At 36.3% G+C, this 12844-nt stretch overlaps 1 protein-coding gene across 7 annotated transcripts in view; it reads left to right on the forward strand.

Annotated features, from left to right (window-relative positions):
- Positions 1-12844, forward strand: part of UTRN (utrophin) — a 356635-nt gene that overhangs the window by 328594 nt on the left and 15197 nt on the right. For all 7 annotated transcript variants that reach the window (XM_048296202.1, XM_048296200.1, XM_048296204.1 and 4 more), the window contains 4 exons: positions 935-1071; positions 2700-2738; positions 2981-3046; positions 6414-6479. In XM_048296202.1, coding sequence (XP_048152159.1) covers positions 935-1071; positions 2700-2738; positions 2981-3046; positions 6414-6479 — 308 coding nt within the window. The remainder of the gene's footprint in view (positions 1-934; positions 1072-2699; positions 2739-2980; positions 3047-6413; positions 6480-12844) is intronic.

Here is a 12844-nt window from a genome sequence, read left to right on the forward strand (position 1 = left end):
TGCCATTGTTGCTGTGATTATCACCAGTTAAAATTATTTTTACAAGCAGTTGAGTAAATTTTAATTTTGTTCTCAGGATAGGGTCGTGGGCAGGGAGGGAGCAGAGAGCAGTTTTGGAAGAGGCTGCATCAGTCAGGACCAGTAAAAACGCTGCTGGGAGGGTTGGAAGATGTTGATTGTAACTTGTAAATTTAGATTTGTAGAATCTTGTGGCTTATCTATGTCCTAATCTTACTCTTTGGTAGTAAGGAGACCACTGAATCAGTCTCAGTTTGTTCCTTCTGGCACTAGTTGTTCTTATCAGGTCTGCCTGTGCTTTTGAACAGTCGCTGTACACATCATCTGTGTGTTTGTTTGACTTTGGAGTATTACAGGTAGTGGCAGAATCCCATAGGGAGATATTTGGTAACTAGAGAAAATGCTTATGAAAATCTCAGCCATTGCAGCAGAGAATGGTTTAGCACATACCACTTCCATCTTGTGATTTCTGTTGTAGGTCTAAAAAGGGAGGCAGTGAGTATTTTGTCAAACTTTGTGAATACAGAAGGCTGTATCTTACCAACTGATTTGCCCTTTTTAGTTCTTCTGAAAAATTAATTTTTTGTGGTTTTTAAGGCTGGTTATAAATGTTTCACTTAAGACTTGAACCTGTGTCAATTTTTCTCTAATTTATAAGGTAATTGATAAATGCATTTATTGCTGGAAATTTGAAGCCTTGTTATTATTTTTCAGTAGAAGAGAGTTTTTAGGTCCATTAGCATTATTATTGTACTGTATCTCAGAAGACTAAAAAGGCAATTTTAGCATCATTGAAATTTTAAAGTTCTTCCTCGTATTCTTTTTCAGGATGGTACCAGCAGTATAAGTCAATAATATTGATATTAAATCAGTACTATTTAGTAATGTTGAATTTTATTTCTTTTTTCTATTTAAGACAACATCTGGGGAAGATGTACGGGACTTCACAAAGGTGCTGAAGAATAAATTCCGGTCAAAGAAGTATTTTGCAAAGCATCCCCGACTTGGCTACTTACCTGTGCAAACAGTATTGGAGGGTGACAACCTGGAGACGTAAGCTTGATTTATAGAGCAATTGCTCCTGGAGTCACTGGCCTATTCTATCAGAAACAAAAAGCTGAAACTCAAAAGATAGCCAACAGCAGTTGCAGACACTTGTGCTATATTATTTTGTATTGTTTCACATTATTTGCAGATCTTCTCTATTATTTTTAAAGTAACATATTTTATGCTTAGATTTTCATCAGCATTTCATTATAAAGCCATGGACTTTACAACGTCCATGGTAATGGACAAAGCAGGTAATGTTGGCAGGGGCTGAATAGCTGTTTTAGAGAGAATGCTTTTGAGGAGACTGGGTTTTTGGAACTGCACTGCATATTTGATTATGTCAAAATTCCTGGAATTAGAAATCTCTGAGTTAATTAGGGTCCTACAGGCTTCAGAAATAATCATGGCCTAATCAGAGAGAGCACTCTCAGTGTCTCCACGGTATTATTTATGACGCTGACAGAAATGCTCCACTTTATTTACTCACTTGGCCGTTGTCAGCAAAAGACACTCTTACAAGAGCAAAATTAAGACATGTTGACAGGGTGCTAGAATTAGTTTCATGGACTGACTGTCCCTCACATCCTGAAGTCTGTGGCACTACTGCACTGTCTGAACACAGTGCCACTTAGCAACAGCCCATGCGAGGCTTCAGCAAAGATGCTCTGCATTCACACAGCAGCTCAGTGCCAGTGCCCATGGTCTGAGGGCTTTCATGACTGGAGGGCTGTGGCTTTCATTTGCAATAAGTAAACAGAACATCCTCATTAGCAGTTTTAAGATACAGGAGGAAGTAATCTGAAAACTGCCTGATTGATAGCCTGGCTTCTAAGGAAGCAGTGCACATTCAAATGTTAAAATGTTACCCACCAGGCAGTCTTCCGCTGCCACCAACACAGGAAAGCAAAGCTGCTTTAATGTGACGAAAGTTTGCCAATGCTGCCAGAAACTGGAATGTCAAAACTGTAATCACAGGTCAGGATAAAATTCTGTCGGTCCAGTCGTGTGAAAAATATGCAGATGAATTGTCAGTACCATGCTGAGAAAACTCTTGGTATTGGCTCTCCGCCCTGCAGGTGGCAAACTCAGTAATACATTCCTTTTAAAAAAAATTAAAGAGAATAAAAAATCCTTTATAGTTATTCAAGTGTGAGAATGTAATACAATATGTATTTACCTCATTATTTTTATGTGTAAGGAAAATAAGCATTGATAACTGTGACTTTTGGTGGGGTTTTTTTATTGGTGGGGTTTTTGCACCCCACTTTTTTTCTAATACATTTTATTAGTTACTTTAAAATGAAAGTTCCAGTGCTTGAGCAGAATTTTAATGGCATTGATTATGGTTTATAAACTGCAGTTCAGTCAATAACACTGATTTGAGTTTTTCTTTAAATTGATTTTTATTTAACAAAATTAAGTATGTAAGCCAATCTTCTGTCTCTCCATGACATGTGGCAGTGTTGCTGTCTCTTTTCTACATCAGTTGTTACTGGTTCAGGGTGGATTGCTGTTTAAAACATTTTGTGTTTCTCCAGCTTTCTCTTGCTTTAATGGTACTAAATTTTTTGTTTCATAGTTTCATTCTTTCTCTCTCTCTCTTTTTTCTTTTTTTTTTGTCTTTCTTACAGTCCTATCACTCTCATCAGTATGTGGCCAGAGCAATATGAGTGAGTATGCAGAACCCCTTTATCTGGAAAGCCTCATTTGCCAGTTGTTTTCTTTTAGCTCAGTTGCAGCTAATCTGATGTCCCTGAACTATAGGGCATGACTGACCCAAAGCAATAACTCCCTCAGGAATATTGTGCATGTATTTATTTGTCATCAGTCTAACTTGATTTAAAAATAATGTTGTCTGTATAATGAATTGCTTTGGACACCACTAATTTTTTTATTATTATTTTTAAACTAGTCCTTCCCAGTCTCCACAGCTGTTTCATGATGACACACACTCCAGGATAGAACAGTATGCTACTAGGTAAGAGAAACACAGTTTCTCACTAGTCCATTGCATTTTGTGGTTGATTCCTGCAGGTTTTAATACACACAGCTGATTGGAAATTATTTATTAAAAATATATAATTCTCTGTACTTAAAAGTAAGTTGAATGTTTTCAAATCATTAACTTCTGATTACGGTCATATTAAATGTAAAATACACGTGTTAAATCTATCATCTCTCATACAGAATGGAAACTGCTGCAAAATTGCATTATTTCTAAAATGTGCCATTATTGCTTTGTTTCTTCATTTTTAACCTTTGAAATAAGCTGAACTTGTTGCATATCCAGGTTTTCCCAGTAGGATGTTAGATCCACGGTTTTGTTTTCTTCTGTGATAGGCTGACACTCTGCATTACTATTGGCTTTTAGCAGGCCAGATTGTAACGATGGATGTTTTATGTTCTGGATTCTGTGGGATCACCCTAGTCCTGTCATGATAAAATGTCTGTTATGCCAAGTCCATCTCGATGTTCCTGTGTTTTGTTGAACTCTCTTCTGTGCATTCAGAGCTGGTAATCACAGCATCATTAAAGTTGGAAAAGACCTCTAAAATCATGAAGCCCAACAGTTAACTCAGCATGTCTGTGTTCACCACTAAACTATGTCCATATGCCACTCCCACATGCCTTTTGAACACTTCCAGGTGGTTCCAACTCTTCTTTGGACAATCTATTCCAATACCAGACCACCTTTTCACAGAAGAAACTTTTTGTAATATCTAACCTAAACCTCCCCTGATGCAACTTAAGGCCATTTCCTCTCATTCTGAGTTAAGGGCATGATGATGGTGAAACGTTAACCAGAGATACCCTCTCAAAAATAAGTACCATGGGAACTGACTAGGTTTTTCTTCAGGTGTTTTTATTGTTGTATCTGATCTCCACAACTAAAAATCAATGTTAACTTTTTCAGTCTTTTGAATAAAAATTCAGACTGGATGTTTAAGTTAACTGCAGTCTTATTTATGGGCACCTTAAAAATCTTCTAAGCAGTTTTTTAAATGCCTAGGATATGCTGCACGTGCTCTTTGCAGCAAGAGAAAATAGGGCAGGAAATAATGCTGAAGGGCTAGCTGCAGTCAGCCAAATTTTTTGTCCCCAGCAGCAAATATTTTCATCCTTCATTAGTAGTATAGCACAATGACATACAAAGTCATTATAGAGCTTTTCAGTTATTTGAAACATGTCATTCGCATAAATCAACCAACATTTCTTTGAATCTATAACTTAGGCCATGCTGTAATCAATTAAAACCCCTGAACCAGATACATTAAATTTCTCTAGGTGATGGAAGAATTTTCTGTCTACCTATGTCCTTTTTTCAGCCTGTGTTGCCACAATACTGTAGCTTTTTGTGTCCAGATGAAGCTCAAACTCTGGACTCTCATTAAGGATCAGTGGATGTCCTAGGTGTAATAGCTGTTTTCCCTCTCCTCCCCCTCAGCTCTTATCAGTTCTGTTTGGGATTGGATTAGCTGAAGGTGGACTGTGTACCACTTGGTGATCATTCAGGATACAAACCTAAATCTGTACCTGCTATGTGCAGACATTGCTTAGCAAGATTGAAAACTTAATACTAATTGCTTCATAGGTAATCTAAAACTACTCAGGATTGTTTTTCTTCTAGGAATAAAATCTGAGAACAGAAGACATAATTCTGTGTCTTTCATATAATAAATCTTTTTTATTGTTCTGATCTTTTCAGCTAAGCATCTTTAAAGAAATATTATCAGGGCTTCCTTAATAAGACAGTGCCCAGCAGAAACAGTATATTAGGGCTTAAAGCCTTCACTGTCACTGATTGAAGAACATTCAACTCTCACTTTTCTGTTAACAAAATCCCCTGCCTGGAATTAGGTACCATCTCCTTGTTCTGTTGTGCTGTGTCACCTCTGAGATGCTTCTAATTTCCTTCCTCAGTTTTCAGTTTTTATCCTACTTTGAAGGCTCTTTGCAACTCTAGGGTCCCTTCCCTCTCACTTTGTGCTCTCTGATTAGGGCCATCTGCTGGTTCCACGTATTATCCCAAGCAAATCTTCATTAATGATGGAGATCCTAAATGTGATGATAATGGTGGAATCTGCATTTGTGAGTTGGAATATCTGTTACTCACTAAGGGACTCAGGGCAGACCCTTCTCTCTGAAAAGTAATGGTGGTTGTACTACTTCCCTGTGTGACAAAGGGACTGTGAAGATTAATTTCTAAAACTATGTTTCATCAAAAGATTTAAAGGTGCTCAGCTAAATAGCTTTATAAAGGTGACTTGTAAGCATGTTCCTCACTGTGAACTAGATTTGTTTGAGATGCCCCAGAGCAGAGATGATCTGAGTGTCTCTAGTCACTTTGGAGATTCTCTTCCTTTCAGGGGAGGTATTGGAGCACAATGTCCCACCCCAGACATGGTGGGATGAGACAATCAAGAAGACACCCAGTGTGTGCCTTCATTTATTCTTCTTCTACAACCCTCAGGAATAGTAACCAATATACAGAAGGGCAAACTTGCTCCATTCTAAAAGAAGTCACCAGGGTTCCCAGATCTTTAGGGCCTTACACACTCCCTTCAAAAGGAAGTTTGAAGATGTCTATAGTAATGCATAATGCACTTGCAAAAATATATGTGAAATTAAGGTATCTTTATAGTAAAGGAAATAGCTGTATTTGGTGCAGTTGAATATATGTGTAGAGCATTGAGTGTTCCTAATTTTTTATGTATGTCTCTCATGTACATAAGGTGTATCTTTCCTGGAAACTTGAATAGATAGAAAATTTCTGCTTTGATTTTAAAGAACTGCATGACCTTGTATATACAGTCTAATAATCTAGACTTTTTAAATTAATTCCTTCCAAAATGAGGAACCGTAGGCAATGACTCCCTGTAATTATACTGCTTTTTGTGCTGTTTTCCAGGACTTGTCTGTCCACAGTGTGGTATTATTTGCCAAGCATAATTTCAGATGTTGCATGTGCTATATTTAAAAAAGATTCATCCTCTTTTGTTAGTCCAGCTTTAGAAAATTCAAAAAGAAAACCATCTGTGAAAACATCTCTTTAACTAATTTTGCCATGAGAGTTGTGGCGATGCTAATGATAATTATACTAGAGTTAGAAAATACACTTTTTTGTTGTTGTTTGGCAAGTAGAATTAATTAATCATAGCACAAGTTTCTCATAAAAGTCCTCTGGATTACAGGGTTTTGTCACAAAATCTAGGAGTTTATTCCTAATCATGTATACAAAGATTGCCATATCGGAGCTGTTTCTAAGTAGAATAAATTTTCACACTGCCTGTGTTTAAATTGTGCAGCATGTTGTTTGAAAGTCATGGTCTTTCCCTGCCTTTCAGGCTTGCGCAGATGGAAAGGACCAATGGCTCCTTCCTCATGGACAGCAGCTCCACCACAGGAAGCGTGTAAGTAACTCATTAAGGCTGTCAGGAACTTTGGTTATAGATTCATGGTATAATCTTCATCAGTTCCAACACAGGACTTGGTCCCAGTGAAAGCAGCTAATAAGTGTGAGCCCAAGGATGCCTGCATAAGTTTAATTATTCCGAGCACCAATTGTAGAAACTGGTGATGTTCGCTTGACAACGTGTGGGAGCTCTACATTTGTCAGCCATTCTGCTTCAAAAGTCAGGATATTTCATGTGACTGGTAAAAGGCCACAGATCTGTAGGTTCTACTTTTTATTTCTTTCCTGCTTTTATTGTAGTATAAAAGAAAATAAATCCTTTTCTGGGCTTTTGCTAGACCCTAGACAACTTTCTTATTAAAATAAAATATCATCGGTACTTTGAAGATTCTTCAGAGCCAGAACAATGTTGCTACTTCTTGTTTATACTTCAGTTTTCTGGCTGCTGATCCATCTGTTTGTACCTGGAATTGTACTATGTAATAAACATAGTCCTACATTAATTCTACCAGTGCCAGGTTTTTTTGTTTTTTTTTTTTTTTAAATTATGTGTCACTTCTATTGTAAAAACCTTAATTAAAATGCATTGGTAAACTTGGAAAGCATAGAACCCCTTGAATTGCTGATGAATAAAATACAGTTTTTTTGAATGTAAAAACAAATGTTTTAACCTCACTTTATCATCCCTTCAGTTAATTAAATCAGTGATATAGGATTCTGCCTCTTCCAAATTATTAACAAAAACCATCAGCATTTTTAAAGAGAAAAACCAAAATTGTTCTTGTTCAGCTTTAGTTAGAAAATGCTGTTGGTATCAGTAATACTTTCATTTACTGTTTTGAATCTAATAATACAATTATTCTATCCATGAGTGTACTTAACATTTTGAGATTTAAAATACATTGCTTGAAAAAAGCATGTGACCCTCTTTAAATGTTGCCTCTTTCCTGATTAATTAACTCTATTTACATACCAAATAAAACTTTTATTCATGTGAACTGTTTTAATGTGTTTCTGTCATTGGCACACTCACCAGTGAGAAAAATGCAGCCAAAATATTCCCTTTTGATTCCCTTCCACAAAAAAAAAAAAAAAAGAGCAAACACACTGTCATTTGGCAGTAAAGCTGGAAACTTGAAGGCAACTAAATGCTCATACACTTGAGTTGTGTATTTTGAAATTAATGAGCCTACTCATATCCAAAGACCAAACAACCACCCATCCCAATGATAAAAGGTGGGTGTATGCTTAACTTTTTACTGGCAAATCACCTGTTGATTTTAAAGCAATTTCCCTGCATTCCTTTTCCTTAGAAAAAGAATTAACATGGAAAGCTTGTGTACCAACATGTGATATGTACCTCTGAATTTGGGTCTCAGTCAGGGGACTGTTACACAAATGAAATATGGACAAGAAAGTAACCTTGTACACAATGGCACCTTCTGTTTTATTTGCAGATTACAATGCATGCTTTCATTAAGGTGTAAGTACTGAAGTACTCAAAATTCTGAAGGCCTGTGGTTTGAAGTTTAAAGTATTGTAATAGAATCATTTAGGTTGGAAAAGACCTTTAAGATCATGAATCCAACCATAAAGCATACATTTGCCAGGTCGACCACTAAACCATGTTCCCAAGTGCCGCATCTACCTCCCTCAAATATGTCCAGTGATGTTGACTCAACCACTGCCCTGGGCTACCTGTTCCAATGCTTGACAGCCCTTTTAGATGAAGAGGTTTTTCCAGAGAACTATCCAGTTTGTATCCCAGTTTGGATCAGAAGTTGCTGAAACATTGGGAATTTAGGATTATAGTTCAAATCTATTTTTATTTTTTAAATGCCATTTAACATAGAAATGGGGATAGTGTAGTCATTCTTATATGGATGGAATTCAAAGGAGCAATTTGAAATGTGAATGCATGTTTTTTCAGTTCAGATATAAACCTCTGAGCCAATCTTCTTTTTCTTTTTATAGTGTTATTGGAAACATTCAGGAAACAATTACTAGTTTGGAAATCAAATTCTTTGCTTCTCATAATTGGATTTATCTTTCATGATCTCATTTTTATTGGTCCTGAAGAGTCCTTCAGTTTACTGTGAATATAGAACAGAGGCAGTATTGCACTTGATTTTGAAAGTTACTGCTTTGGTCTTGTCAGGTTCACCAGCTCAGCAACGATACTTTTAACATGCTTCATGTTTCAGAGATTATATGTAAGAAGTCATCTACATTTGAAGAAGAGAACTTCTGCTCTTAGTTAAAAATAATTAGTTTATTTTCAGGAATGCTTTGCAATATGCCATTTGATTAAGAAAGCACTCATCAAAGATAATTCTTGGGTTTTAACTAACCTGTTTTCTTGAATGTCATTGTGAATTCTGTCTCTCTGACTAAGCTTTTCTAACTCCCTCCCCTTTCCTAAAGATATGTGAATTCCATTAAAAAAATACATTTTCCTTAATCAAAAAAATAGTTGTAGATAGCAAAAATAGGCACAGTCTCTACTGTAGTATGTCCAGCTTCTTTAAAACATTCTAATGCTCTCATGCATGAATTTTCTGGTACAAATACATTGAATAGAAATGTTTTCCCTTCATGTCATCTTCTCTTTACATTAGAAAGTTCTAAATGTGTAGGCTAGAATGTTGTGATGGATTTTATTTGGCTTTAATTCATGCAAAAACATCTCTCTCTTTAAAGCAGACTTACCTAATCACAAATGAAGATGAGCATAAGGAAAAAATTAGGTCTTTACAGCAAAGAATGATAAATAGTGTTCCTGACAGAAAGCTATACCTCACAATTTGATAGATCATGGTGTAGTAGAATGAAAATAAAAATGGTTAGGGAAATAGGACAAGAGCGTAACTGTCCTATTCCTGTAGTGTAGGTGCTGTCCTATCCAGCCCATACTGAAGTTAATTGCACTGGGCGTAACAGACATACTTTCAGAATAAATGCATATGCTTAGTAGCTGTTTTCTGGTTAGTGCCTTTACTACCAGTTATCTTCATGTCTGCAGCATTGTTGATGCTATTTCACACTCATCTTAAGGCAGAGTTGGAACATATCTGAAATTTTATTTGTTAGGGAACTCTGCACTCAGGTCCAGAAGTAGGAACAGGTTCAGAAGTGAAGGCCATTGATACTTTTACCTGGCACTGCTACTTAATGTGATGTAAGTAAAACTGGAGCCCCAGTGTGTAGTAACTGAATACTGTGACATGATGTAAGTGGTGAAAAGGTATCTTGTCACAGTGAGAAATTTGTTTCATGTGATGGTAAGATTAGGAGAAGAACAAGTAAATTAGACGAAGTATTTTTGAGTACCTTTTTCATCCTTGTTCTAGTATGTCTCGTAGCATCATCTGGTCAAGGTACACTTTATTTGGATTAGAACTCGTGATGCTTAATATGAGAGCTACAGCAAAAAATTAATATTGTCAATGAAGTAAGTTCACAAGTAGCCACATCTTCCTTACATCCAATTTAGCAATCGGTTTTCTTAATCAGATAAAATAAAGCACTGGTGAAAAGTGATGGTTAGGAAATCGGAATTTTTTTTTCTACAGCATAGTCCAATAAAAGGGAGGTTATATGCAGCTTTATTTGCCTCTTGCTTCCTCGATGCACAATGCATGTTTTGGAATAGACATGTTGAAAATATATGTCCAGAAAGTGAATAGGATACTTCAAAGGCTGTTTTCCCTGGGCTTCTTTGTTGGGGTGTTCTTTTCCTCTGAGATGTACTTCTTTCAAGTCTGACCTTCTGGGATATCTTGTTTGCTGCTTTTTACTATGGTGAAATGCAGAATAGGAGCTACAGCCTCTGCTGTTGAAGGACTTTGTGTACTTATAGTCGTTTTGTCAAAGCACACAGGGTATTCAATAAAATAACCACCACGAAAGAGTGAGCAATTAATTTTTACGTGATGCTTTTATTTTGATTGCTGATTGCTATCTCCCACCACTTCTACAGAACAATGTCCTAGGTTCTCAAAACAAAAGTATTTGCCCGGCATAGAACAATGACCTTATGTTGTAGGTCATTTGAAGATCTGTCCTGAGACTCCTGTGCTACTAATGAATCTGTCCTAATTACAGTCATGAGGTTTGTTGGTGCAGGTTCAAGGCTGTGTTTTTTCCAACTAGTAATTTTGCAAGACAGACCAAAGGTAGAACACATGGTAAAAATACACTTTTGCTTCAGAAGACTTCCTTTATCAAGTGCCTGTGAAAAAGCGTGCTGTCAGTTGCAACGTGTGATGCCTGAAAAAAGAGCAATCAATATTTGCAGCCTCTCCAGCAGGCTTTCTGAGACTCTGAACCAGTGGGAGAGGAGGGAAATGAAGTTTTTTCTAGACTGAATAACCGTGAGACCAAAATATAAAATTACCTGTATTGTAACTGTGTTGATCTCATCTACTGGATCACAATACAGTCGAAAGTATATAAGCATTCACCATGTAAACTCTTTTTAAAAAAAAAGTATTTATAAGTTTCATTAAAAAATTAGGTTACACCCAATGCAAAATCTTGACAGAATCTCAGATTTAACGAAGTCAAATAAATATAATATATCCATCTTTACAGAGCCCTGTTTTTACAAAGATCCATTTTAGATGACCTAAATTTTGTTTATAAACTAATTCACAATTTTAAATCGTAGACAGCAGCTTTTTGATGCCTAATTAAAATAACCAGACTAAACTAGATCAAGTAAATGTTTCCTGACATCATCATCACCCTTGCACAAAAGAAGGCTGTATGTGTAGTCACACACTATCACTTAAATTCACACGTAAATGGTGTTTTGAAGCCTGGATGATAAAGCTGTGTTCTCTCACCTGCCTGCTTTAACATTGTTTTTGTGTTGGCCGAAGGTGTGACATTGAATTGCCAGCACTCTTGGCTTGCTGTGGCCATTTCAGTCACAGGATACTCTGCACGTTTTGCAGGGCTGTGCCCCGCAGTTTGAAGCCCCCGGAGGGGTTACCTCACTTTGGCAAAAATTTCGCTATAAGGAGTGGGGTATTTTTGTCAGGATGACTAAAGGGTAGAGAAGTACAGTGAGGTTTTAATTATCGCACTGGGACCTGATCCAAACTCCATTAACTGCACAAGCCTTTGTTTTAGTTTTAAGTAGACATGAAGTATTAATGAAAAATAACAGTGATTATGAGTTTCCCTGAGATCACTCAAGTAGTGAAGAAGATAAAGCAGTTAAAGGCTTTTTCTTGTTCTGTTGATAAGAGTGGTGGGGGAAGGGAACACTGTTCTGTTTCTTTCTGTTTCTTTTTCAGCTAACACTGTTGGATATCACTATTTTTTTAAGGACTTAAATGCACATGCAACCCCAATTATATTTAAACTCTATGTATATGTATTTAATGAAAAATTCATTAAATTTTTATTCATTTGGACAGAACTGTCACAGGCTTTTTTTGTTTGTTTGTTTGGATTTTTTTGGCAGGCATAGTGTTACTTGATGTACATTTCTTTGATTGTAAGAGTCTAAATTTTCAAGTCTCGATGACAGGTTGGAAAATTGAGGGCCACATGATAGCTTTGGGTAGATAGTGAATAGTTATCCTTGGGAAGAAATAATTTGGTGTTGTTCTAGCATAAGATTAGTCTTCAGTACAAATTTTGTCTTAAGCAGTACTACAAAGAACAAAAGCATTTTGCTAAATTATAGAAGTACTTTTCCAAGAGACAGACACCAGGAATCAGGATTTATTAAATCTTCGGCTGTTTTGTCTTGCTTCTAATATTGATGATGCTTTTAAATTGATATTGATATAGTGAGCTAACAAAAAAATCTTGGTTCAACAGGATAAAATAAGGTTTTTCATTACACAAACAGTATTTATGCAACTCTCATCTATTCCTATCCACATGCATTTTCTCCTTTTGTCCCAAGAGTTTGAACTTATTTCTGAGGACCCCCCTGATCCATATGCATGGCCTGTAAGACACCTAAGATGTTTTATTTGTACATGCATTTATTTATAGACTATTTTTCAGCACAGAAATAACTGCTGTTTCTTCCAGGGTATACTTTTCTAAATAACTGGTTTTACTATTCATTCAAATGAGACTGTATTTGGAAATTCTGTGGTGAAAGATGTTAAATTGACTGACAAGAAATTTTAAAAAGCCTCTTGAAAAGCTCCATTACACTTTTATTTGGAAAAGAAATACTTTGCATAAAATGAACTTCTGATTCTTTGCATGTGCTTTCAAAGGCAGTCCATAAGGATACTTTTCTTTCCATAACTGGTTGATAGCAGCATTCACAGCTGCTACTTTCCAACAACAGGAGGAAAAAAGTTAGCACATGAAATAGTTTTAATGTGGAAA

Source organism: Corvus hawaiiensis, chromosome 3 (genome assembly GCF_020740725.1).
Source record: "Corvus hawaiiensis isolate bCorHaw1 chromosome 3, bCorHaw1.pri.cur, whole genome shotgun sequence".
Classification (NCBI taxonomy): domain Eukaryota; kingdom Metazoa; phylum Chordata; class Aves; order Passeriformes; family Corvidae; genus Corvus; species Corvus hawaiiensis.